Source organism: Globicephala melas, chromosome 11 (assembly GCF_963455315.2).
Source record: "Globicephala melas chromosome 11, mGloMel1.2, whole genome shotgun sequence".
In the NCBI taxonomy this organism is placed as follows: Eukaryota; Metazoa; Chordata; class Mammalia; order Artiodactyla; family Delphinidae; genus Globicephala; species Globicephala melas.
In genome coordinates, this window is record NC_083324.2 from 73778674 (window position 1) to 73806639 (window position 27966).

Sequence of the window (27966 nt, forward strand, 5' to 3'; positions counted from 1 at the left end):
TCTTTACCACTAGAGGAACCAGAAGCCAATTCTGTTAATAGCTCCATGAGGAGTTAGAAAGAACTCAGGACACGGTGACATTGTTGAGCTGCTAATTCAACCAGTTCTGAAGCCTGCCCTACCTCTGGACTTCCTGTTTTGTGAGATGAGAAATATCCTTATTATTTAAGCATCTGAAATAGATTTTCATTTGTGGTTGACATAGTAAATATTTGTAGGATAACAGATGCTTGGGACAAAAAGATCCTTATGAATCATTCTGTCCCTCTGTTCTTGACCACGTTATCTTATAGAGGAGACCAGGCTGCACAGGACTCCCTGATCTGACCCAGTCACATGGGCAGGGGCAGGGACAGTGAATGAAGGGAGCCCTTCTCTCCTGATGCCCATACAGCAACTGTCTCCATCACCACCTGACGTATACGGCAGCCAGTTTCTGTCTACTCTTTAAGCAGTCTTGTACCCAGTGAATGAACAAACGGGACACGCGTAATCTTACGCCCCAAATGCCAGGACGTTTAAATTTAACTCAGTTGTATGTCATGTAATTTCCCCCAGAGCTCAGCTTTCCCCTGACCATTGTTCACGTCGAGGAACATTTTTCTGGTCATAGCAATAACAATCACTGACACTTAGCACGTGTGCTGAGTACTTTACTGTTTTATCTCATTTTTTGATAATAACCCGAAGAGGCTAGTACTGTAAGGGGGCCTGTTTTGCAGATGAGGGCATGGAGGCTCAAACAGGCGGAGATACTGGCCCAGGATTGCTCAGCTGCTGAGTGAGGATTCAAACTCAGGTCTGGCAGATGGCAGGGACTGGACAGCGTGGCCTCTGCCACTCCTTCCAGCTCTGGCAGCCCACGGACGGATCTGAGATGCCCCAATTCACCAGTGCACAGGCCAGCCTTGAGCTTTGAAACTGGAATTAACTTCTGAAGGTACAAACTAATAATCAACAGAAAATATCCAGCCGCAGATTGTCTCTGCAGCTGCTTCCAGACTCTGGGGTCTTGGCAATGGCTCTACACTAAAGCTCCAGACCCACACGCGTGTTAAAAAGAAACGCCCATTTCTCAGCTGGTAGCCATTCCTAGTTCCCTACTGCAAGGACCGTGTTTCTGTATTTCTTGCAACCTTACTCATAAACTGCCTAGTACTCAATTCGCGTGTAATACGGTGATCACTTCTCCAGCAACACGGACACATACTGCTTTGGTAGAGCCACACTGTATTTTTCCCAACTAACTGGAACTGGCTAAAGCTGCTCGTGCTGGGCTCTGGGGCTGCCAAAGTCGTTTTTCCGGCAGACACCTTACCGCCAGGTGCATGTTAACTAGGGGCGAACGGAGAATGCCAGTAAGCCTGAGGCTGCCAATAGCCAGGTGCCCTTTCAGGGACTCGCTATGTTTCAGGTCCCCTGAAGGGCAACCAGCCCTGGGACGCTAGAAGATGGGGCGTGGCAGGAGAGTGGAACTAACCTCTCCTACTAGATCCAACTCGACCCCCCCAAGGCCTCTGTCTCCAGGTTGTACCTGAATCCAACCAATCGGAAAGGGAGTTACATCGACGGCGGCTGAGGTGTCCAATCCGAGGACATGTGTCACACTCCGTCGCCCGCTGAGTCCCCACGAGCTGTAAAACTGTTCCGCAGTCGCGCGCGGGGCAGCCGAGCACCCTCGGAGCGCCTCGGGTAGCGCGAATCTCAGGGAGGAAGGGGCTGTTAACAGGGGCGCCCGTTAGTGCGCAGGCGCCTCAGGAAGAGCTCGGTCTGGCTCCTGCGCCTTCAGGTCTCCGTCGCTCCCAAGACCCAGGAGCGCCGGGTTCCGCGCGCGCCGGGTCCGCGTGCTGCAGAGAAGCGGCGGCAGCGGGTGAGTGTGAGCCTAGCGCGCCCGGCGTTCCGGAGGGAAATGCCACCCCCTCCCCCGTCCACTAGGGGCTTTGAAAATAGAGGTGGTGAGATCCCCTACCCTTGATACACACACACACACATCCCCCTAGCGGACAGCCGCGAGGGACCCCGGAGCGGCCGGGAGGTACCTGGCTGGGGGCGGCCGAGGGCGGGGTGGGAAGAGGAAAGGAAACTGAGCAGGTAGGCGCGGCCTGGGCGGACGGTGGGGTATGGGGTGGAGGCGGGGAGCGGTGGCGGGACAGAGGTGGAGGCCGAGGGGGCGGGCGTTTGATTTTACAGGAACGCGGTCCAAGGTATCGATCGACCTACCTCCGCCTGAGTATTCGATTAGAGTTGATGGGAGTGACACAGCCAAATTTAAAAACGAATTTCCTAGAAAACCTAACAAGAAAGGTAACACTGAAGTGCTTTTTATCGGCCGGGCACTGTGTTAAGCATTTTACAAATAACGCTTCCTTTTCTGGGCACTGCAACCCTGTGAGATCACAGCGTCCCATTATACAGATGGGGAAAGTCCTGCTCAGAGACGTGAAGCACAGCTAGTGACCACGAACAGATTCAGGTTTATTCCAGCCTTGACTCCACTAGGGTTTCTTCTTTAACCACCAGGCCATCTGGTGGACCCAAGCTGGAAACCTTGCCAGTACTATAGAAAGTCAACTGCTCCTTTTAATATTCCGGTTTTCTTTTCTTTCTTCCTTTTTTCCAGAGGTTGTTCCAAGCTATTTTAAGGAAATTAAAAGAATTTAAAAGCAGGGAGGAGGTATTTTATAACTAAAATATATAAAATATAAATATCTCCTCCTTGCTTTTAAATCAGCTACAAAATATAATTTGGGAGAAATTTGATGAACACAGAAGTAGTACACAAGGAGTTATTTTGTAGAAAGAAATAATATATGTAGAAAGTAAGATTAAGTATAGCTGTTTTGAAGATGCCGGAAAAGTTTGTATGTGCTGGAAAATTGAAGAATACTTTAGAATCCTAGAGTTGTTAAGAGTCTTTCAGAGAGTAGTTTTAGTTTTTCTTTAGAATATCAAGAAAATTAATAATAATAATCTAGGGAAAACCACCAATGTTATCTATGTGAATAGACAATGCTATTTTATTTTTATTTTATTTTAAAGCTGTGTAAGAGTTTCATTATAAATAGTATTTGTGAAGTGTTTAGAATAAGGCTTTTGTATTACAGAGCAGATGGCATGCTAATGGCGGCAGATAGCTTTCATCATATCCTTTGACTATCACACTCCCCCAATTTCAGCTAAGAATGCCAGTGAGAATTGCCCGAGATACATTTCATCCAAGTAAGAAAGTCATCCCAGATGAGGGAGAATGTGTTTTGGCCCTGAATTGAAGAAAACTACACACAACTTCGGTTGGGATTATCTGGGTGTAGTTCCGGTGACTCTGCTTTTTTTCCTTCCCTTTGATATCTTTTTGGTTTGAAAAATTACAGAATTTCTCCCAGTGCTTTGTAATATAGCAATTAGTGATTTTTTTATTCCTTGGAAATACTTGAGAACTTCTCACTGGTGTTTTGTTTATAGCTTAACACTCCTGTTGGGATGAAACAGAATGCAGTAGACATAGATACAGGCACCATTAATGAAAGCAGGAAAAGTCCCGTTCATAGTTTGGAGATTAAAACCAGACTTGTAAACTCGCTGTTACTAGATTTATAAACTTGTTAAGGACCTGAAATTCGTAAGAGTACAGACAGTAAGGCTACGAATTGCTTCCTGAGTTTGGCCAATCCAGGGACTTCATCTTCATCCTGTGTAAAAAGAAGAGGTTAGCCTAAATTATTTCTGTCTACTTTATAGTTTCACAGTAGTATCATTCCGCCTGTCACGGTACAGACTTTTTTCCTAACATAACAGCTTTGTAACTGTGGATAAAAAAGAGACTAAATTTGAGGGCCTATATTGTTTAACACTTTATGTATCCGCATTTTACAAACACAGAAACTGAAGCTGGTAGATCTGCCCACAGTTGCCCGTCTACTAAATGTGGGCTCAAGTTCTGTGATCCTTCTGATTTCAGAGCCTCTAATCTTTCCACTTTGTCTGTGCTTCTAAGTCTGGAGACAAGAATCCAGCAGTGTGCTAGGGGTTAGTGAACCACAGGGTAAACAGCACATGTGCCTTGACCCTCCTATTCACTCAAGATTTGGGGAAGAAAGATTTTGATTTGTATGTATTTTGTGTGAGAGAGGGGCGGACACAGGTTTTTGTTTTATTGTTTTGCACATGGGAAATGAGGTGAAACACATTCACGTTAAAAAACTCAGGTCTGTGGTGTAGAGTACACATTTCACATAATTTTTGAGGTAAGATGAAACATCAGAGATGTTTCCTGTTTTGTGGCAGGACAATCCAGATGCTTTTAAGATTACAATTTCATTTCTCTCTACTCTTTTTTTTTAATATAATGGTTTTATTGAGGTAAAATCCACATACTGTCTAGTTTACTCATTTAAAGTGTACATTTTTACGAATTGTGCAACCATTACCACAGTCAATTTGAGAACATTTTCATCACCCCAAAAAGAAACCTGGTATCCATGAGCATTTACTCCTCATTTCTCCTCAACCCCTTGCTCCAGACAAATCTAATATACTTTCCATCTCTATAGATTTGCCTATCTAGGCATTTCATCTAAATAGAATCATACAATAAGTGATCTTTTGTGACTGCCTTTTTTTTTACTTAGCACAATGTTTCAAAGGTTTATCCAAGCAATAACATATATTTGCACTTCATTCCTTTTTATTGCCAAATAATATTCCATTGTATGGATATACCACATCTTATCCATTTATCACTTACGGACATTTGAGATGTTTCCACTTCATGGCTCTTACAGATAATGCTGCTGTGATCATTTGTGTACAAGTTTTATCATTGACTTGTGTTTTAATTTCTCTGAGGCATATGCCTACTAGTAGATTTTCTGGGTCGTACGGTAACTCTGTTTAAACTTTTGAAGAACTACCAGAATGTTTTCCAAGTGCCTGTACCATTTTCATTCTCACCAGCAGTGTATAAAAGTTCTAGTTTCTCTACATCCTTGCCAACACTTGTTATTATCTTTTTTATTATATCCATCCTACTGGGTGTGAAGGGGTATCTCATTGTTGGTTTTGATTTGCATTTCCCTGATGGCTAATGATGTTGAACATAATTTCATGTGCTTATTTGCCATCTCTGTATCTGGAGAAATATCTTTTCAGATCCTTTGCTCATTTTTTAATTGGATTATTTAACTTTTAGAGTTGTTACAGTTCTTTATATATTCTAGATATAAATCCTTTACCAGATATATGATTTGCAAATATTGTCTCCCGTTCTGTGGGTTTTCTGTTCTCTCTATTATATCCTTTGAAATGGAAAAGCTTTCAATTTTGGTGAAGTCCAATTTATTTATTTATGATTTTCGTCACTTGTGCTTTTGATGCTGTATCTTAGAAGGCTTTGCCTAACTCAAGGTCATGAAGACTTATTCCTATATTTTCTGCTAAGAGTTTTATAGTTTTAGCTCTTAATCTTGGTCATTTTGAGTTTATTTTTGTACATGGTATGAGCTGAGGGGTCCAAATTCATTCTTTTGCACGTGGATATACAGTTGTCTCGGCACCCCTCTGCTCTTAGAGGAACTCCGTTGGAAAAGTTTTAGACATACTGTGACATGATTCCTCAAAGGGCTTAGTTTTAAAAACAATGCTTTATGATGTATGGGTCTCAAGCGCAGCATTACAAGAAATCGTGGTGTTGTAGAACAGAGTTCATTCAAGCTCGTCTTTGTTCTTCCAAGATGACAGCCAGATTCGTTGTTTTGATTATTTATGCCCCTATTTTGAGTATTTTATGTTTGAAAAGTATAAAGCCCTTGTCCTCTGATAAATGGCACATACATAAATTTTGGTGTTATAGACTTCAGTTATATTATTTATTGAATGATTTTTTTTTTTATTGACCTAAGAGAGTATTTGGGCAAAGATTTCATGTGTAGAAAGTAACTTTAAGAGGTTTGGAAACACAAATTATTACTGAAGAGCTGTTATAGGTCACCTATAGGTCACCTAGATAAACGATTATTGTCTCTGTAATACATCTCAGACAGACTGTGACAGCAATGTGTGGTAAAAGGGAATTAAGGTTGACCATGATTTCTGTAACTGTTTCATAGTAATTTGCACGTGAGTTGTGCCTGGATAATGGAGGGACTTGAATGCCAGGCAGAGGTGTTTCTGTATAGGCTGGGGGACTTTGAATACTGATTTTATCAAGGAAATGTCATAGACAGGGCTATTCCTGGGAAGATTAAGTTGGGAGCGGATGTTGGGTGAATAAGGGGACGGTGATCAAGGTAGGAAGGTCAGTTAAGAGATGGAAGGGCTCTGGACAGGAGGCCCTGGGGACTTGAAGAAGTGTGGCAGGGGACTTACCTGGCGGTCCAGTGGTTAAGACTCTGCACTTCCAATGCAGAGGGCACAGGTTCAATCCCTGGTCACGGGACTAAGATCCCATAGGCCTCTTGGCGTGGCAAAAAAATTAAAAAATAATAAAAAAAGAAGTACGGCAGCAGCGGAGACTCACTCTACCTAAATGACATCTCCTATTTGCTTAGGAACCAAAGAAGATAGAGTCTGAAGGTAGGGAGATTTGTTTGGGGAAATCTGTTTTTTTGTAATCAGTAGATTGTTAAAAAAAGAACCAAAAAATCAGGGAGCGCTCTGAGCCTAGGATGGTAGGCAGGATAGTTACAGTGGCCCCTCATTATCCGCAGGGAGATTGGTTCCAGGAGCCCCAGCAGATACCAAAAGCTGCAGGTGCTCAAGTCTCTTATATAAAGTGGCAATAGTACACGAATACAGTCAGCCTTCTGGATTTTCCATCCGCGGTTGGTTGAATCCATGGATGTAAAACCCGTGGATATGGAGGGCCAACTGTACGTCTTTGACAGTAAAAAGGAAGTTTAAAAGGGATGTGGTGATGAAATGCATTTCAACAGCTGTTGCATTTCCTCAGAAACTACCGTGACATCCAAGTTCCTGTAGGCTTTGTCTGTCTGTCAGCCTCCTGTGAATATTGGGCAGGTTCAGATTGAGGTGGGACCTTTTCCTCATGTAGTATTTATTACTTACTCCCCTTTTTCATGCCAGTATTTTTCAACAGGAACTGATGATGAGCCAGTATGGTAGAGTTTCCACCCCCTATTTCTGTGGATTGAAAGGAACTATAGGGTACCAGTCATGAAACTAGAAAAATAATCGCCCTCCCTGGAGCCTCTGAAAGCTTGGCGTTATTTCTGTTTTGTGCAAAAGGGTTGTTTTTGTTTCTTCGTTTGTTCTTATTAAACCTTTAGAATAACTTCTGCTGCTGCAAACAAACAAGGCAGCCCATTGGTATGGGGCACAAGAACGACCCATATCCCCTTCAGAGCATGAAAAATGGGGCAGGACATACAACTGGACAAGTAAAGGCAATTTTTATTTTTTCCCACTTTATCTTTATTCAGTTATCTTTCAGTAAGTGACATTATTTAATTTTCAAGTTGATGTAGGTAAAGCTGGTGTATAAAAAGTTTATAAATGTTGGTTTTCTTCTCCCGATGACTAAACTTCTGAAACCTAATCCAACTCAAATAGCATTACTACTTATGAATTGTGTTTTTATATTTTAGGAACCCTGACTGCCCTCCTTCAGCATGTTCACTATGAAGTTATTGCTGATATGTTTGTTTTCTGGACTTATAACTGGTTGTAGAGGGAACTCTTCCTGTACTTTGCCACCCAAGTTACTACTGGTATCCTTTGATGGCTTCAGAGCTGACTATCTACACAACTATGAATTTCCTCATCTCCAGAATTTTATCAAAGAAGGTGTCTTGGTAGAGCAGGTTAAAAATGCCTTTATCACAAAAACATTTCCAAACCACTACAGCATCGTGACAGGCCTGTATGAAGAAAGCCATGGCATTGTGGCTAATTCCATGTATGATGTCATCACAAAGAAACATTTTTCTGACAGTAATGACAAGGATCCTTTTTGGTGGAATGAGGCAGTCCCTATTTGGGTGACCAACCAGCTTCAGGAAAACAGATCAAGTGCTGCTGCTATGTGGCCTGGTACCGACGTGCCCATTCACAATACCACACCTTCCTATTTCATGAATTACAGCCCCTCAGTGTCATTTGAGGAGAGACTCAGTAACGTCTCCACGTGGCTGAGCAATTCGAACCCACCTGTCACCTTTGCAACACTCTATTGGGAAGAGCCAGACGCAAGTGGCCACAAATATGGCCCTGAAGATAAAGAAAACATGCGCCGAGTGTTGAAAGAAATAGATGACCATATCGGTGAGCTAGTTCACAAACTCAAGGTGTTAGGACTGTGGGAAGATCTTAATGTGATCATTACAAGTGATCATGGGATGACCCAGTGTTCTGAGGACAAGCTGATAAACTTGGATCGCTGCATCGACCCCTCAGACTACACTCTTGTAGACTTGACCCCCGTTGCTGCAATACTTCCCAAAATAAGTAAGTAAACTTTTAGCCAAGGAATATTTGAATGGGGCGGTTGATTGAGGAGGAAGGGTTTTGTAAAAGAACGAAGCTCAGACGTTTTGTAGTTCACAGCCATACACTCCTATACTCACTCAGAGCGGGATTATGTTTTCCCCCTGATGTATAAGTTTTTAGGCAATTAGCTTAAGGTTTAGGTTCAAAGGGATTATTTCTTTGCTTTTTTTTCTTTAAGTTAATTAATTTATTTTTGGCTGCGTTGGGTCTTCGTTGCTGCATGCAGGCTTTCTCTAGTTGCAGCGAGCAGGGGCTACTCTTCATTGCAGCATGCAGGCTTCTCATTGCGGTGGCTTCTCTTGTTGCAGAGCACGGGCTCTAGGCACATGGACTCAGTAGTTGTGGCACGCGGGCTCAGTAGTTGTGGCTTGCGGGCTCTAGAGTGCAGGCTCAGTAGTTGTGGCGCACAGGCTCAGTTGCTCCGCGGCATGTGGGATCTTCCCAGACCAGGGCTCGAACCAATGTCCCCTGCCCTGGCAGGCAGATTCCCAACCACTGCGCCACCAGGGAAGTCCCTCCTTGCTTTTTGATGTATTTCTTTTTTTTAATTTTTATTTTTTTATTGAAGTATAGTTGATTTATAAGGTTTCTGGTGTACAGCAACGAAATGCAGTTTTACACACACACACACACACACACACATATATATATATATATTCTTTTTCAGATTCTTTTCCATTATAGGTTATTATAAGATATTGAATATAGTTCCCTGTGCTATACAGTAGGTCTTTGTTGATATATTTCTTACTTATTCACACTAATGGAAAAAGGAAATTTTTATCCTTAAAAAACATCTTGGACTTTTGTGTGAGATATACCTTTCGTCTACCAATCTTAGAATTAGTAGTTACCAGTAATATGTAATTAGTTTATATTTACTTAGGAAGCTAGATGTGAAATTTGTCCTCTTTGTATAAAAGTCCACCAGGGATAATCACAAAATGAAGAGAGATACGTGAATGCTTGGAAAGGTGTGTGTGTGTGTGTGTGTGTCCCCAACACTGTTACATCATTATTATTCTGTTTTTTTAATGATTAAAGGGCTTTAATAGATAACATTGTTCAGGACTTATTTCCAGTTATTCTAGTTAGAAATATTTTTTCCTTATCAGTCAACATGACTTTTTCCTTTGCTGTTTCCTTTTCTTCCAGACAGAACAAAGGTTTATAACAAACTGAAAGTCTGTGACCCTCACATGAATGTTTATCTCAAAGAAGACATTCCTGCCAGGTTTCATTACCAACATAATGATCGAATTCAACCTATTATTTTGATTGCTGATGAAGGCTGGACAATTGTGCTAAATAAATCATCACTAAAATGTAAGTATTTATTTAGAATTTTTCTTTTGAATCCTAGGGATAAATCACACATCGGGACATTGTTCCATTAACAGGATACTTTGATTTAGAGATGTTCACACAGTGTAATTAGTTTGATTTTCAACTAGGTGATTCTCAGGTTTTCATCTGAGAGCCATTTTTAGAAACCACAGTTTCATCCTTAGATTAGAAGGTTGGGTGATCTTAAGGGTGAAGGAGTAGTTTTACTTTTTTACAAAAACTTCAGTTACTGTCAGTAACTTTCAAGGCTGGTTCTCTTGATTTGTAAAAATAAGAGAGTAGTAAAGAAACAAAGAAAATAAAAGAGAAGTCAAGAAACAAAGTGAAGGGGGAGAGATTAGCTAGTTCAAATCCTTTTTTCTTTTTTTGTGTTAAAAAAATTTGTCCAAGTAACCTTAAGTCTTTCCCCAGTGATGAAATTGTTTACCTGAGTGCTACAGCTAGTTAGAACACTGGGCAAGAACCAGAAAGTATGCAAACAAAAATCGACCAAGTAAACAAAACAGATGGATCAAAATCTCTCCTCAAACTGAAGAAATGTATAGGGGAGAATTACAGCTTTTTACCCATAAGGAAAATTCAATTCAAGTACATTTTTCAAAAATCTGATTTTGTAAACCATAGCAGGGGTCAGAAAATTTTTCTGTGAAAAGCCAAATAGTAAATATTTTAGGCTTTGTGGGACAGCTGGTCTCTGTCTCAACTACTCAATCCTACCTTTATAGTGGGAAGGCAGCCACAGGCAATACATAAACAAACTGACATGGGCTGTTCCAATGAAGCTTCCTTTACAGAAACAGGCGGAGGGCTAAATTTGGCCAGGTGCTGTAGTCTGCAGATCCCTGATCTATAGCAGTTCAGACGCATCAGGCAAGGATGAGACTGAGGGCCATTAGAGTTGATATATTATTGCTACTTACGTTGTATCCTAATTATTGAAAACTTGGAAAATACAGAAAAGTTCAGAAAAGAGAACAAAAACTATCCATGATCCTTCGATACAGAAGTACAGTCAGATGTTAATTGTGGGTGTTTTCCTCCTTCTAATCTTTTTCTCTGTTACATACAAATGCATATTTTTATTATTAAATCATATGGTTTATATTATTCACATTATAATCATATACATTTATATTACTGAAATCATAATACCTATATATAATGTTATATTGTGCTTTTTATTGTATTGGTCACGTGGGTTGTTTTTCTTATGAAATATTTCAAACATACAATTAAAGAATATGTAACACTGATCCACTCATCACTTAGTCACCTGCACTTCATATGGAAATAGGAGCTTATTAAATGTAACTGGTCTGCATTAAAAGGCAATATTTTAAAAAATAAAGCAAAAGCTTGAGAATCTGGTATTGGAATGATATCAGGGACCATCAGGTTTTTCTTTGAGTTAGACTTTTACTAGAGTTACAAGTTGGAGTCACCAGGTTAGACGTCACATTCAAGGCAAGAATCCCTTCCGTAACGTGCTCAGTCCCCTGGCCCTCCAGATGCTGAGGTGTCCATCAGCTGTCAGTAGACCAGTGGTGTATTCCACATCCTATGTCTTGTCCAGGAGCAGCTGACGTAGGTCAGGCTTCAGGCTAACTTCCTTGCCGCTCACTGGTTTTACTCACTTCTGCTCTCCCCAGTTACTCAGGACCCTCAGGCCGACCACTCTTTTTATCACTGGTGCTGTTTGCAGTGGGCTTGCGCAAACAGTGCTGGACACTGGCAGGTGAAATACGTGGGGCTGGGACTGAGAGAGAGCTTTAAAGCCTGAGGTCATGACGGATCGAGAAGAGGTGGGGGTGGTGTGTGTGTGAAATAGAGGACGTGGCTGTGACTTGAAGAAAACAGAAAATTGTACTGCTGGCACCTGTTTGGCCCAACTAATCAGAATTTTAATGGGAATGACACTGGCAAGAATGCAGTGTATTTACACTAGAAGCAAGTTATTTTGTGGTAGAAAAGCTGCTCTTATTTACTGACATCATCTTGTTCTTTTCCAGTAGGTGACCATGGTTACGATAATTCTTTGCCTAGTATGAATCCATTTCTAGCTGCCCACGGTCCTGCATTTCACAAAGGCTACCAGCACAGCACCATTAACATTGTGGATATCTACCCAATGATGTGCCACATCCTGGGATTAAAGCCACATCCCAATAATGGAACCTTCGGCCACACTAAGTGTTTGTTAGTGGACCAGTGGTGCATTAATCTCCCAGAAGCCATAGGAATTGTTATCGGTGCGCTCTTGGTCTTAACCACTCTGACCTGCCTCATCATAATCATGCAGAATAGACTCTCTGGACCCCGGCCATTTTCCCGACTTCAGCTACAAGATGATGACGATGATCCTTTAATTGGGTGACACGTGCTGGGGTTTATACAAAGTGGCTGTGATTAGGACACACCCAAGGAATGGTGTTACAACTATGAAAAAGTATACTTTGAAAGACAAAGATCTTAGACCAAGCATGCTACAATTATTTTGTTTTTCCTTGTGTTTTGTTTTGCGGCATTAGCTAATACAAAAAACTCTGACCGTAGCAAACATTGCTAGTAAATCATTAGTTAACACTGACTGTTTCCCTAACTAGAAAGGTTTTTTTAAGAAAAATACTGCCTTTGCCCTTTTTTTTTTTTTTGCAACGAAGATTAGACACATCTATAGATGAAAATATGCAAAAATTTAGTGGGTATGCTTTTTGAATAAATTTTTACATTTGTAAATTATACAACAGAAATCTTTATAAAATGTGTGGATTTTGTGTATCAGGAAGGAAAACTTTCCTATATTTTTATATGTGCCTTTAATAGAGTTTGTATCCCAAGTAAACCCTTGAGGTAGGAAATTCTCTGTGATGGTTAATTAAAATGGATCAAGCAGGCAGAAAAGATCTAGCATATGAAGAAATTATTTTAAGAAAAACTATTATAAAAAACAAGCAAAGACCCCGTGATACAAAGCCTAAGTCTTCTTCACCAGTGTGTCTTTGTTAAGACCCTTAAGCTATTGAGGCCTCAAAAGTGAAACCTTTTGAAGAGTATTGCTAAGAAGAGGCTAAGAAAATAGGGACACGTGCTTTCCTCACTTTGTACTCAATGCCTTTGTGTAAGTTATTTAGTTGTGTGTATGTACGCACCAGTGTGTTGCATGTATGTGTGTACACTTTGTGTGACTTACAGCAGGTGGTGGGAGGTGAGTGGCCTGGGAGCAGCCTCCCACATCCCCATAGAACCCAGCTCTCAGGAAAGGTTATAATTGCACTTCACTTTCGTGTACTTTCTTCTAACTCACAAGGTAAAATCATAATTTTTAAAAATTCATTAATTTTTGTTACCATTTTTAACTTTCTCCTGTTGATTTTTGTAACCAGAGGTCTCCAGGTGCTGCCGAGAAATGTATGACCTGATACGAATCTGGGTTTGATTGGGTCAGAATGAGGAAAAGAGATTTTTCTATTTACCTTTGGGAATTTTATGCCTTACTTTTTAGGCTATAGCGTAGCTAAATTTAAAATGGAATTTAGTATCTTCTGATCTTTTACATGAATCATGCGTTAAGTGGCTGAAGAAACTCTCAGGACTCTGTTAACCTTCAGTAGCCTGAACGCTGCCTCTGCGTTTTTCTCCCATATTTGGTTCATAGAAATAACCACTCCGCTCATATCTTTTAAAACATACTTGTTCAGAGCGAAGGATTTGTTGTGAATAACTGTTATCCTAGCTTTGCTAAGTGGTACCTTCTAACAATCATGATTAGTAGGAAGAAACTGAATTGTGGCAGACAAGATTCCATCTATTAGAGGAAAAATTGAGTTCAAGAACCATTCATCAGCAGCTGAGGCAAGCAGTTAATATTACTAGTGCGATCTTTAAAGTTTTGACAAATAAACTAGGGAACTGTTTTACAGATACAAAGATAATCTACAGTAAATATGCAGCCCACTTAAATGCTGATTATCCGTGGTGGTCAAGAACAGTGGTGCCAGTCATCAAACGTAATTCATCCTGTGGTCACTGCTGATCTCCTGATCCCGGTATTTGGTACCCATTGTACTTGGGGTTCTTGAGAAGCATTTCTACACCCTGCATGAATAGTCCATGCATGCAGTCATAGGTGACTGTATTAAGAACAGCATGATAAATAAATAAAACCACCAGGACTCATTTTGCTTTTTGACAGATTTTATTTCTGATGTTTTTGCCTCACATAAAAGTTATCCTAAAGGTTAATCGTTGATCTGAACAAAATAATAGAAAAATTTCTTTCTACTTCCATTTCCATTAAAAAAAAAAAAGACAGGAGAACAGTCACATTTAAAGCAGTGAGCATTTTTTTGAAATGTCTAAAATACTAATTGAGGAGAGCTTGGTCTTTGCAGTGGTGTGAGCTTTAGTGGTTGTACTGGCTTGATTGGCAGTTACGAGTTTCAGAAGTCTGTCCATAGCGTGCAACCTGTGAGTGGATTTTATGGAGGATGGAATAGGAAGGGATGCCCCAGCAGTGTCTCAGCCCTTTGAACAAAAGACCTATTATTTGTCTTGTTCTTTATTCCATTCTCAAAATACTAACTTGAATTAAAGTTGTAAATGTTTTTTGTATATGTTGATGGGACAAGAAGAGTATTTAATCAAAGAGACGTTTATATATTATTATATTGAACTTTATGTTAATTCAGTTGTATATTTAAAAATGATCACTTAAAGCCAATGACTGCTCTAGTACACTGAGAAAATATTTCAGTAAAGCCAGCCTTTTTCACTTGGTGTGTATTTTGTTAAATAATTGACTAATATGTTTCTGTGTTTTCTGGGTGGTAGAAAGTATTTGGCTCCAGGAAAGATTTAACTGTTTATGACAACAATACTCAAAGGTAATAGGAAAACTTTTTAGTAAGTTTGTTAATTCAGTGAGTGAATTCAGAATAAGTACATTTACTTATGTAAATGTAGGGACAGTTCTGCTGCTATTAATGTGCAAGTTTTTCTGGTAAACAGCAATAGAATAAGAATTATTTCAATGCTCTGTACCACTGGTTTTGTGTTACTGTTCCATTAAGCTTGGTATAAGAATTGAAAGATACTTGGAACATTAAAGGATTAAAAAAAACTTTGCCTTGTTCTTGGGTATTTCCTTCTCTTGCCCATATCTGGTAAGCTTTAAGGATAATTGCATTTAATACCTTTTATTTGGAGGTTTTTACTTCATTGTGAGTATATAAAGCTACAAACGAAGGACAAAGATGAGATGGGAAATGTGTATTTATTGTAAATTCCTAAAATACTATGTAAATAAATGACATGAGTGTGCTTTAAAGAAATTTGTGTGTAGTGCCTTAAGTTAAATATATTTTGACCATATTGTTTGAATTCATAGTTATGACTTCGTTATGATTTTTAAAATTTTATGTGAATAAAATCTACCAAAACATTTTAACCACATTCAATATACAATGTGACGTCATTGATGATTTTTTAATTTGTCACCTTCTCGCAAAATATACATACTGTGATAGATGTCGACATGACTTAGTAATACTGCAAAATCCACCTAGGCATTCATTACAATTTTTTTAAAACCAGGATTAAGTTTGCAACATTTAACCAGATTTTTAAAGCAGTGTATAAATATGCAATCCAACATAAGGACATCACTGGAAAGAAAGCCAAGATAAATTTTGCAGAGTTTCTAGAGCTATAATTTATTGACTTACAGTAGACAGGAAGAAGTTTGAAAAAAGGTGATTACAAAACACTCAGGGTGAGGGCGAGATTACAGTATTTAAACTTAGTTTTGTACATAGCCAGAGTATTTAATGTCTTTTCTAATATAGATTCAACAAAGTTTCCTCTAATAGAGCAGTGATTAATTTCCTCTTTTGACATTCATTGAATACTTCTAGGAACTGTGGGAAAACAAAAAAAAAGGCACTTTACTTTGGAAGAGAGTTCTGTAGCATTTCAAAAGTGGTAAAACTTTATACTAACAAATTACTTTTGTCTCCTCGTGGTTTAACTCCTGGGCTAAGATCCTTGGATCCAGAACCATTTCCCAGGCCCTGCGCTTCCTGAAGTTTGGATGCCAGATTTACTGAATAAAATTGATTCCAATAGAGAAAGAAAATTAAAACCAATTTCTTAATTAAAGATTGAGAAAGTATAAACTATTCTACAAAAAAGTTTTCAGGCCCCCAAAACAGTGATCTTTTTTAGTGCCCCTTGGTTGGGTTTGATTATCCCTGTTATATTTGCTTCATAAAACTAGTGTTGTAGAAAAAAAAACATGAGTTTTTGAGGGGCATATAACATTGATATCAAACCTGATAAAAATAGCATCAAAAAAAGAAAACTATAGATTTTCTAGAAATAGGCTCTTGTAAGAAACTGAAACTAATAATAGAATCGATCCTAATTTTACTTAAGAGGACAGAAAGCATTTTGAAAAGCAATTTTCAACTTAAATGGCAGGTGGCAAAGGGAGAAGACATTGCAAAATACATGCTGAACAAGAAAAATCATTATCAACTAATCAACTTCAAAATACACGACAGAGGATTTAGCGCAAACATGTCAGTGTTGTGAGGGGGGGATTCCATTCCTGGGACCTTTTAAAAGTTCTTACTTACAGTTAGGAAGATTAGCTGGTCTACATGTTATTTCTATATGCTCATTTGTGTTGACTGCATACAAAGTTTGACCACAGAGACATGCAGATAAAACCAAAACAACAACGAAACTATCGAAAAATGATGAGTGACTAGATATTTCCCCAGCAAAGTTTAAAATTTTATTTTCCTTCAGGTAAACTCTCCTGCTGATATTTACAGGAAAATAAGTATCTGCAGATAAAGGAAACCATTCAATAATCAAATCTTCATATCAGAATTTTCATGATTTCATCAGTGTTACAGAATCTACTCTCTTCTTACTACTAAGGTAATAGCACCCTCTAAAATGAATTTAATGCAACAATTAGTTTAAATACACAGAGAGCACTTGAATAATAATGCTTTTAAATAGACCAGTTTCATCTTTCAGTCATTAGATGGGCATCTCAATAACGCAGATAAGTTCATCGCTACAAAGCAAGCCAATACGAGTGGTCACATGTTGTAAAATGTCTAATCCGGAGTTCAGACCTCTTGAGGAGTCTGCTATCTACCATCCCACTTCTCAGCTTTTTCATCTATAGTACATTTCCAGCGATTCCATTCTATCCCATTTAGAGGTTGTATTGGTGACATGAGAATTAAGTGCTAACACTGTTTACTGGTATCATCATTTAAAAATAATTCATTCGGGCTTCCCTGGTGGCGCAGTGGTTGAGAGTCCGCCTGCCGATGCAGCGGACGCGGGTTCGTGCCCCGGTCCGGGAGGATCCCACATGCCGCGGAGCGGCTGGGCCCGTGAGCCATGGCCCCTGAGCCTGCGCGTCCGGAGCCTGTGCTCCGCAGCGGGAGAGGCCACAGCAGTGAGAGGCCCACGTACCACAAAAAAAATAAAATAAAAAAAAAATAATTCATTCACCTGATTTTAGGAAGCACTTCAATTATATTTTTCACTATGCCACTTTTGTTCTTTACATCTAGTTTATCCTTTCTGGAATACATTTACCACTTTACCTACTTTTAGCGAGCTGGTGCATAAATATACACAAAATCACAGTATTTTCTGTGGGCCACGTGTCTATAAACTGGTTTCTATTTTCTTCAAGGAAAGCTATTCTTTCCAGGGCCTTCTCTTTCCTCTAAGAAACCATAGGTAACACTACCCTCTCCCTAACCAGACTACTTAAGAGATCTAAGGCACATCTTTCCATGGAAGGGAATGGGAAGCTGAGATGAACAGGCAGGTGAAAAAACCTACCCAGGAGGTAAAGTCTATTTGTGAACCTGGATTCATCTTTGAGTCCACTGAGCATTTGGTGAGTGGATATTCAGATATTTCAGGAAACAAGGCTATAACCTCAGCTCCTCTTGTTTCAATTACCTGTTACCTCTAGGAGCTTCACTATTTTTTGCCACCAGGCACCCTTTAGCATTGTCCTGGGTACACTGCAAACAATGGCCCTGCCTGATTTTTTTCCCCAAGTTTCTGTCTAATTTTTTTTCCCCCAAGCTCCACACAGTTCTTTTCAAGGATTGCGTGGCCTACATTTTCCCTAATGTAGTTTGTGCTCTCTTGCAATTCCAGACCTTCACATGCTGAAATCTAAAAGATGCTTGTGCTCTGTCACTACAGATTACCAGAAAGAAAACACTGTTTTATCTCATCTGATTTTGTAATGCGATTAATAGTGATTTCGTTTTCAAGGAAGCAAATAATTACAGAGCAAGAGAAAATATTGCTGAGATGGTGCCTGATGCCTTCTAGTCAGACCAGTGCTAGACTCGAGAGGAAAGAAATGTATATTCATGGTGTCTTATTATTTTTTTTTCAAGCCTACAGAGTAGAGGTCTCATGGTGTCTTACTATTAAAATCAGAGTAAAATGACTAATCAGGAAACAGCAATAATGAATTTCATGATGGAAACAACATACCTGGAATGAATCCGTCAGTATTTGGATCTCTTTTTGGGGGGAAAAAGTAAATGAAAACCCATGTCCATTGCAAAGAAATATGACAAGGAGTGCCCACAGATGCACCCTGCTGTTGGGAATGCATCTCTTCAAAATTCAGTGTTCAAAGGCCATCACATTTCATTTTCAACAGTTTTCACTTTCTTCATGCTCTCCCAATTTAAGAAGATAGATAGATTTCTACAGTATTCAGGAATTATTAGAAATTTCGTTCCGTTTGAACAAGGAATAACAGGTATTCTGGGACATGGGTGCAAAAGTTGTCTTTTTCAACCGAGTTATCAGACGTAATTGTCAATAAAGTGCATTTCACATAAATGTACCCATTAGGAGACTAATTTAAAGTGCAATATGTAAGGTACTTCAAATAGTGCAAAGTTGTTAAATATATACATTGTATGTGCCAAGTCCAAATAAAGCAGGATCTTACCTACCAGAAGCCAGAGAGGACAATGGAAACATACTTCCCCATCTTTCATCCTTTGCAGGTATGTGTATTTTGGTCCATGTGCATGAGTGTGTGTGTGTGTGTGTGTAGGACTGCCTCTGCATATGTATGTAACTGCTTAATGGTCTGTGCAAATGTTTGAAGCTGGTTTCCTAGAATTTGAAACCTTTAAACACTGACATAACTATGCAATCTCCACATCAAAGGAGCATTAGGCTTGCAATAATGGTTGAGATATTTCAGCCTGAAAATCTGGTAAGGCAGGTATTTGACTGCGAATTAAATGTTTAATGAAAATTATTAAAAACACAATAACTATAATGCTACCGAGAGAGACCCCTATGAAATAAGCATATGGTTCCTCTTGTTCATTTTCTCTTGGTTTGACACTACCATGGAGGAGAGGAGGGCTCTGTGTATAAGGACTTGCTCTTGGAGTTGGTGAACTGAGCAGATCCTGGACGTTCCTGAGTGATCCGTTGTGTGGCACCGCAGTGATATTGAGGAGGTGGCAGAGCAGGGGGTACAGATCTGTTGAGTTCATGGCCTCTTTTGTGAAATTCTTTCGGAAGGCAGGACCGTGGGCTAAAAACATGGGATGCATTTCTGCTAATGCATTATCATAACCGTGGTTGCCTACTGTGAAGATAAAATGCATGAACAAGTTAGCCAACCATATGGTATTAAAATGGAAATAATTGTATCATCAAATTGTGAACTTAAATTTTATCTAATTTGACTTTTTTTTTTTTCCTTTGTGGTACGCGGGCCTCTCACTGTTGTGGCCTCTCCCATTTTGGAGCACAGGCTCCGGACACGCAGGCTCAGCGGCCATGGCTCATGGGCCCAGCCACTCCGCGGCATGCGGGATCCTCCTGGACCGGGGCACGAACCCGTGTCCCCTGCATCGGCAGGCGGACTCTCAACCACTGCGCCACTAGGGAAGCCCGCCATGGTTCTTTTGAGTTTATTATTCAAGTGAAAATAACGCTGGATTTATGAATCACTAGGAATCATCTGACGGGACTGTGCTATTCTAGTTAATTAATCGATAGTAACCTTGGGAAATGTGCCATTATATAATTTGTAATTGATTGGATGACTGCTGTGCTCGTGTCTATGAAAAGTTGGATCTAGACTCTAATCATGGAGGCAAAGATAAATCATATCACACTTCTTACTAGAAAATCAGATTTGAAGTGAACTCATTATGACTTAGAAAACTTTTCCCATGAAGAGGGACTTTGTTTCATAATGGTAGCCCCTACAATAAATGCTTGATCCAGTAGACAGTATTTAGATTCTGTCTATTATTAATAATGGATGCCTAAGGGCAGAGGTTCTCAAACTTGAATCTCAAACTTGAGACCCCGGGGTAGGGGGATGGGTGCAGGTAAAAACACAGATTGCTGGGCTCTACCCTCACAGTTTCTAGTTCAGTAGATCTGGTTGGGCCCAAGAATCTGCATTTCTAACAAGTTCCCAGGTGATTTGGGTGCTGCTGGTCCAGGGAACACACTTTGAGAACCACTGCTTTTGGACATTAGGGCTGAATTCTCTTATAGAACTCAGGCTGAGGACTGTAGTAGCCAGTACTTAATTATTTGTTGAATAGACAATTATGCTGAACATGATGTAACAGAAATAGGAGCACTATTAAGGTTTTCTGCTCAAAATAGGTGTGACTCATCTAGTATGTGTAGTTCACCAAACCAAAATTTCAAGAGAGCCACTTACATTTATGTTAATTGTAAATTGTCATTCAGTCTCCTCAGAGACAGCAGTTCTTTTTTGAGCAACCCCTCCAACATAAGAGCTACCTGCACAATACATGAAACCCTGAACATATAAAGGTGGCAACTATTCTCCTGGCCAAGGAAATTACTTGTAAAAGCCTTCTTAAAACAGCTCTCCTGGCCTGATCAAATATTGTTTTACAGATTATTATCTATATGTAAAACCTGTTTTCAGGACCAGAACCCATGTACCTGTATACATCTGCCAATATGCCTTACATATGCTCTACAAATGCCATGGCCAGGCAACTGCTTTTCTCTTCATCAATAAACATGATGGGGACCCAATTCTAGCTAAAGGGACATTTTGTTCATCTTTTATATGTATCAAGGACCAGTGCCTAAAAGAACATTTCTAGATAGTGTTGACACCATGTGCTTGCTTCAACATTCAAGTAACAGAATGGAAACAACTCCCAGTGAATTGATTGGTAGTGTGTGTTAATATCTCCATCAGCTGAGAAAGTGGAACGCATCCAAGAGAGAGAATTTCAGATGGGGGCTAGTTACGAAAGTGCTGAAGCTCAGAAGCAAACATGGGATGGCAAGGTTACCCAGTGAGTAGAACAGTGGGAACCTCCCATGGCCCCCATGCTGGAGGGACAGAAGGAAGAGGTAGTGTCCCCAGAACCCCAAAGCCAGGACTACCCAGTAGGCACTGAGGCCATAGAGCAGGAAGTCGTCCAGAGCTGGGATCACAGAGGACATGAAGTCACTGTTAGAGACACAGCCTGGGGCAGAGAGAGTGGGGGAAAAATACCCTGGCTTTCTCCCAAACTCCAGCCTTCCACACTCCTGCAAAGGTCCTCTATTGACCAAACTGAACCAGAAACCAGTTAGCAAAGGAGCCTGGGAAATTTAGTCTGTAGGGATCTGTCACTGCTGACAGAAAGCAGAGCAGGGTAAGGGCGGGGAGTTTGAGAGCAAATATGCAAATAACAGGCAAAATAAAAATCCTGTGGATGACTTTTCCATTTGACTAACTTGTTAAAAGCTACATGAGAAGGGGAAACTACACTTAAGGATAGCAGGGGGGGCTTCCCTGGTGGCGCAGTGGTTGAGAGTCCGCCTGCCGATGCAGGGGACACGGGTTCGTGCCCAGGTCCGGGAAGATCCCACATGCCGCGGAGCGGCTGGGCCCGTGAGCCATGGCCGCTGAGCCTGCGCGTCCGGAGCCTGTGCTCCACAGCGGGAGAGGCGACAACAGTGAGAGGCCCGCGTACCGCAAAAAAACAAAAAAAGGATAGCAGGGGGACCTCCATGGTGGTCCAGTGGTTAAGACTCTGTGCTTCCAGTGCAGGGGGCGTGGGTTCGATCCCTGGGTGGGGAGCTAAGATCCCACAAGCTGCATGGTGTGGCCAAAAATAAATTAAAAAAAAAAAAGGATAGCAGGAAGCTCTTTATTTTGCATGCTTTAATTTTAAATAGGATTTACATTATATTCTAAATTTATTCAATGGAAATATCTCCAAAATTATACCACTAGATATTCATTAGGAAAATATATCTTGATATATTTTTATCCATGCCAATATGCACTTATTTTTAGAAATGTTTCCAAGGTGTAAAGCAAAGCTGGCCTATATTTGGTAGAGCCAGAAGCGCAAAAGAAACTAGAAAGCTAGCAACTGAAAAGAAAAACAGAGATTAAACTCTTTTGAAATCAGAGTATAAAACAGATGCAGAAAATGATTCAATTTATAAAATTCAGTTAGGTCTTCCTCCGGAACATAATGGTTATAATAAGCAGTACAGGGCACTGTGCTTTTCTTTGGTCTGAAGGCTTCAAGAGAAGTAAATGTTCCACTTTTAGGAGGTTACCTCATTTTAAAGCCCCAATAAATCTTTATTGGGATCTTTATTTAGCTATTAATGTGTGACACTAGCTAGTTACTCAATCGATAAACAGACTGTTGAATACGGCAGAAACAACTCCCACTTAGCCTCCCCTTTAGCAGACAACGATGCAGAATGGGGAGAAATACTATAACATACTCACACAGAAAGTCATCTGACTTATTCCGTAAAATATACCACCCTTCGTCAGCCACTGCGAGAATTGGCTGAATTCGACTGTTGTGTTTGTAATGCCATCTGTCTGGAATCTCTTCTGTTTTGTAAACAGTCAGATTAGGATGAGCATGAGCTAGTGCTTCATAGACTTCATCAAATCTGCCTAAAAGAGAAGGATGAGGAGAGGCAGTCAGAACAAGACACTCACTGCTACAGCCAAAGAAACAACCATGGCAACACAGGTCAATCAACGCAGACATCCTACTGACGTAGACAGCCAGCAAGTTCAAGGTAATGAAGGCTCACCAGACACTTTAGAACTCCCATCCCCTTTGAGGAAATCATCTTGTGGGGGAAACTGAGAAATAATCTTCTCTTAAAGTAAATTCACCTTAAGAGAAGACATTTTATAGAACCAGAAATCTCTAATCCCTAAAGATTAAATACACACACACACACACACACACACACACACACACACAGGTACTAAGTGGTGGCACAAAGTAAAATGTCAAGGGCACTGCAATATCTAAACAAAATCAAAGAGCTAAGTTCTGGTAGTTCTGAGTACAGAAATAGAGAATCTCAAGACAAGAAAATTCGGTAAGTGGAGGGTGAGGGTTGGTCAAACGTTCTTTGAAACCCTGGAGGCGTTGCAGAAGTACTCCCTGTAACTTCAAACGCAGTACACCTGGGCAATATCTTTCATCCTTTTCTTGTTTTTCAAATCCATTTGTTGGGGCTTCCTCCCTGCCAACAAGGGAACACCATACCAACTTGATCAGGGGAACTGAAGGGTTAATGCGATCTTCTTAACCACGGAAGATTGCTATTTTGTATTGAATTGGTAGAAATGTTTGTGTGCCGCTGCACGTGCCTATTTTAACATTCCCTGTTTCCTATGATCCTCTTAATTCCCCTGCGAGGGATCTAACTCTCATTTGTGAGCTCTTCCGCTTTTCAAGATCTGTTTTCTCATTGGATACCTAGACTAACCCCAGGAGGCGATAAAACAAACGTCAGGAGTTGCAAGTCTGAGTCTTGCTCTGCACTTACCTTTTGACCTGGGGATGTTAAACCTTTTGAGCTTGTTCACCTATCTTTAAAACAGAAATAACGAGAGACAGAGCTGGTATGAGGCTTCCAGGAGAGGTTTGTAAAAAGTTTGAGGTACTGTTACTACTTCCCCTGTTTACAGATAAGAGAACTAAATCTCAGGACGACCGAAACTCTCTCCTTCCTATACCCCACTGCTTCCCTATTAAGCAGGTCCTGACTAAGGATCCACTGAAGGCTTTAGGGCTTCCGTAAAATCACTGTTAACTGCAGGCACAGTTTGTATTTATCTTCCCATCTCAATTTCTCTGAGAATGGAGGCCGTAGCTTTCACCATATCCACTGACTCCAAAATGGTTAAACGCGACTACCATAAATACGCAGAGAGTATCAGTTTTAATATTCTAGGAAAAAGTGAAAAATCAGACTCTGAGAAAAGAGAGTTTGTCTTTTCAGAGACTAAGGATTAAATCCCAGAATATGACCATGACAAAGGCAAGCACACTTGAAAGACACAGAAACAAAAATCCCCCACTCAATCGCACTGGGCACACGCAGACCAGGCCCCAGACCCCCAGTCAGTTCAGACTTACCTTCTTTGGGCAAGATGGCTGCCACCGGCGACTTGTCAATCAGGGTATAGTGGTCTTTATCCAGATACTGGTCAAGCTCTATGATCCTTTCCTCAGAACACTGCGTCATTCCGTGATCACTTGTGATGATTAGGTTCAGAACGTTCCACAACTTTGCCTTTTTCAGCATTCGTATGAGATACCCTAACCTCTGGTCAATATCTGAAATGACAGGCCCCATGAGTGGGCTGTCTGGTCCCAAAAGGTGGCCCATGTCATCAGGTTCTTCCCAATAGAGAAGACCAAGATTGATGGGCTCTTTCGATGTAAACCATTCAATAATTTTGGCAACTCTCTCTTCAAATGAAACGGACTCATTGTAAGGCATATAGTAAGTAGGAAAGCTTTTATGTATTTTGACATCTGTTCCGGGCCACATGGCTGCACCACTCGTGTGTCCCGCCCTCTGATTTGTGATCCATATCGGCGTCGCTTCTTCCCAAAACTCAGAATCATAAATGTTCATATTATCCAAGGAGAAAGATTTGTTCAGAACAGGATCAAACATGTCATTGGCCACAATGCCATGATTCTCGGCAAAGAGGCCAGTTACCAAAGTATAATGGTTAGGGTAGGTCTTTGTAATAAAAATATTAGTAACTTGCTTCACGTGGACACCATATTCTTTAACATGATGAAAATGGGGTGTTGGAACTCTGTATAAGTAATCCCAACGGAATCCATCAAATGAAACTAGTAGAACCTTTGGCTGGTCTGGTTGGAGAGAAAATGTAATTGAAAGTGTCAATGCAGCAACTATGAAGGACACCCAGAGAAGTTTTGAAGTCATTTTCAAAGTACTTGATCAGTTCAGTGTAAGACAATCTGTTTAAGAAACATATAGAAGTTAATGGCAATCATTTTGTTTTGTTTACTTCACCCAAAATGGAGAGGGACAGTGCTGAGTGATCCCTGTTACATCGTAAATCACAGCCTGGAAGGATTACGCTGCAGAACTTCATCTTAAAACAAGAGACCTGGGGCTCCCTGTGTAAATAAAGCTAAAACTTCTATTTGCATTTTAGAAACTGTTTTAGTTTCCAAGAATTTATTGAAACACTCCTCAAAGAAATTATGTAAATAAGCTCCTCAAATATCATTTTAAAAGATGATATAATTTACATACAACGTTTCAGAAACATTTTCAGGTTGACTCAGACTTCTGACTCCTGGTCAGAAACATTTATATAGTCGAATACCTGTGGACATATTTATCATTATGGTTAGATGGGCTATAGGGACCTAGCAACAAGCAACTTTGCACTAGCAAATATAAAATAATACTTTTTAAAAGTACATGTGTACACCTCTGTTTTTCAAAGGCAAGGCCTTGTGTCTGGTCCATCATGGTAAGAGAAGTGAGAGATGTCATGAGAGAAAGGAGAAAATAGATTAACTTGGTATCCTGAAGTGACAAAATTTGTGACATTCAAATATATTTGTGAAATGTAATTTGCATTCATGTATTGTCAATCAAAGCATAGCCTTCTTTAAACAAAACAATTAGATTATGAACTAAGTATAAACTGAAACATAATTCTAAAACTTGATGTTGACCTTCCTAATCTTAAAATTCATCAACATTTAATCTTATCAGTGATGTGTGTAGAAAGGCACTTCCCAGGATTAAATTATCTCTTGGGATCAAGGTTGTTGTTATTTGTCGTTGGTAATCCGCCTGTATTTCTAAAAAGCTTTTATTCTATTCAAGAAAGCTAATAAGAGATAATATGAAAAAACAATACATAGGTAAATTTGGTCAGTTCCCATTGGGTTTGCAAATCCAGTAAGGATCTTTTGTTCTCTCTCCCTCTGCTGTCCATTCTTGCATGAAGGTATTTATAAGCCCACCGAAACCTGGATCTAACCGTATTTTGTGTCAAGAAATCTCTTGAGAGACTTCCCTGGTGGCACCGTGGTTAAGAATCCGCCTGCCAATGCAGGGGACACGGGTTCGATCCCTGGTCCGGGAAGATCCCACATGCCACAGAGCAGCTAAGCCCGTGCGCCACAACTACTGAGCCTCTAGAGCCCGTGAGCCACAACTACTGAAGCCCGCATGCCTACAGCCCATGCTCCGCAACAAGAGAAGCCACTGCAATGAGAAGCCTGTGCACAGCAACAAAGAGTAGCCCCCACTCGCCGCAACTCCAGAAAGCCCACGCACAGCAACAAAGACTCAACGCGGCCCCCAAAATAAATAAATAAATAGATAGAAATAAATAAATTGATATTAAAAAAAGCAATCGAATTCAGCTTTTGACATCTTCCTAATTTGAATATGCTGAAGACATACTTAAACCTCAAAATTAGACCCTGTCTTGCCTTTGCTGTAAGTGCAGGTAAATAAAAACTGCTTGGCGTGCTTGCTTTGCTGTCAGGGGCAAGAATTCTGTTTTGTTTTTTAATTGATTTCAGCATACCTACAACTGAAATTGTTGCTTAAACTGAAACTGTTTTAGGTATTGGTCTCCAGACAATGGTTCAAAAATTAAATTTAAAAACTATTTCTCAAACAGCAATAAACTTTCCAAACCTGGAAGGAATGTGAATAATCAGTTCCCATAAGGAACTGCAAGTATACTTATTAACATTTCTGGCTAAGACTGATGATCCTTTCCTCTCTCTCTCCTTCACCTTCCTAACACAAGGAAGGATACTATGAACCAAATGCAATTTAAGGCTAAAAAAGAATCAACTATATGAAACATCTGATTTTCCTCTATTTTAATAAATTAATTCAGCAACTGTGGTAAGCAGGAAAGAACTGCTTTCCTGGGACAAATGAAAATAAACAAAGGCTAAGTGTTGCCTCAAGCTTAGGAATGTTTGGTAAGACAACATCATCACATCGATGACATAAAGCAACAAACTGGGAAGTGGGGGTAGGGATGAAAGGAGATCTGATTTCTTCTTCACGCACAAAATGCTGCACTGTGCAGTGGAATCCCTAGTTCTGGGCCCAGATTTCACTGAGCTGCATTCCAGTTCCTCCTCCCCTCCAACCCTTCCCCCACAGACAGCCTTGGAAATCTGGAGGGACGGGGCGTCAAGAAACGAGAGGAAGGACACTGAAGGAGGAGTAGGTGTGTGTAGAGCGAATACACATGAAGAGGAGGGTGATGCATCGCCCCATCTTCTTCACCGGGATTCCATCCTAGCTCCTGGAAGGATCTCGAGGTAGGGTACGTTTCCAATTCGCAAACCTCCCGCCCACCAAGGCTGGCAGATGCCCTAACGTGCTCTGGGTATGTGTGCAGTGAAAATGGGTGGGAGGGTAGTTTGGGGAGCCCGCAGGAGGCGGGTGGGTCCCCGGCAGGCCAGCCTCCCACACTCCCGGACTCTTACCCTCGCGGCGATCCGCTCAGTCCACATCTGCTTGGGGCAATGGGAGGGAGGGCCTGGAGGGGGCTCCCTCCCGCACACCGGGGGCAATAGCGGGGAGGCGGCGGCAGCAAGGGGCACCCCCCACCCCGCCCCGAACCTGCAGTCCCTCACCTTTAAGCCACCTCAGCGCAGAGCACCTGACCAGCACCGCAGGCCCGACGTAGGCCCCGCCTCTTGGCTCCCATTGGCTACAGTG

General features: G+C 40.7%; 3 protein-coding genes across 9 annotated transcripts in view; 1 reads left to right on the top strand and 2 right to left on the bottom strand.

Moving 5' to 3' along the window:
- The window catches only part of CLIC5 (chloride intracellular channel 5), a 198011-nt gene extending 196146 nt beyond the window's left edge, over positions 1-1865 (bottom strand). For all 3 annotated transcript variants that reach the window (XM_060308967.2, XM_060308963.2, XM_060308964.2), the window contains exon 1: positions 1535-1865. The gene's annotated coding sequence lies outside the window, so the exon portion shown is untranslated. The remainder of the gene's footprint in view (positions 1-1534) is intronic.
- ENPP4 (ectonucleotide pyrophosphatase/phosphodiesterase 4) lies at positions 1631-14169 on the top strand. 3 transcript variants are annotated; one of them, XM_030870543.2, is made up of 4 exons: positions 1631-1870; positions 7602-8460; positions 9658-9828; positions 11859-14169. In XM_030870543.2, exons 2-4 carry the CDS (start codon positions 7626-7628, stop codon positions 12221-12223), a joined length of 1371 nt encoding a protein of 456 aa, XP_030726403.1. In that variant the 5' UTR covers positions 1631-1870; positions 7602-7625; the 3' UTR covers positions 12224-14169. The 3 variants fall into 3 exon arrangements, with proteins under 3 accessions (XP_030726403.1, XP_060164945.1, XP_030726404.1); XM_060308962.1 differs by lacking the exon at positions 1631-1870 and adding an exon at positions 1896-2091; XM_030870544.3 differs by lacking the exon at positions 1631-1870 and adding an exon at positions 2189-2304.
- On the bottom strand, positions 14032-27955 carry ENPP5 (ectonucleotide pyrophosphatase/phosphodiesterase family member 5). 3 transcript variants are annotated; one of them, XM_030870542.3, is made up of 4 exons: positions 27882-27955; positions 24345-25208; positions 22682-22858; positions 14032-19525 (listed from the first exon to the last, which is right to left on the bottom strand). In XM_030870542.3, the coding sequence occupies exons 2-4, from the start codon at positions 25171-25173 to the stop codon at positions 19098-19100; spliced, it is 1434 nt and encodes a 477-aa protein (XP_030726402.1). In that variant the 5' UTR covers positions 25174-25208; positions 27882-27955; the 3' UTR covers positions 14032-19097. The 3 variants fall into 3 exon arrangements, with proteins under 3 accessions (XP_030726402.1, XP_060164944.1, XP_030726401.1); XM_060308961.2 differs by having other exon boundaries at positions 24345-25097; positions 27882-27941; XM_030870541.3 differs by lacking the exon at positions 27882-27955 and adding an exon at positions 27732-27875.
- Between the last annotated feature and the right edge of the window lie 11 nt (positions 27956-27966).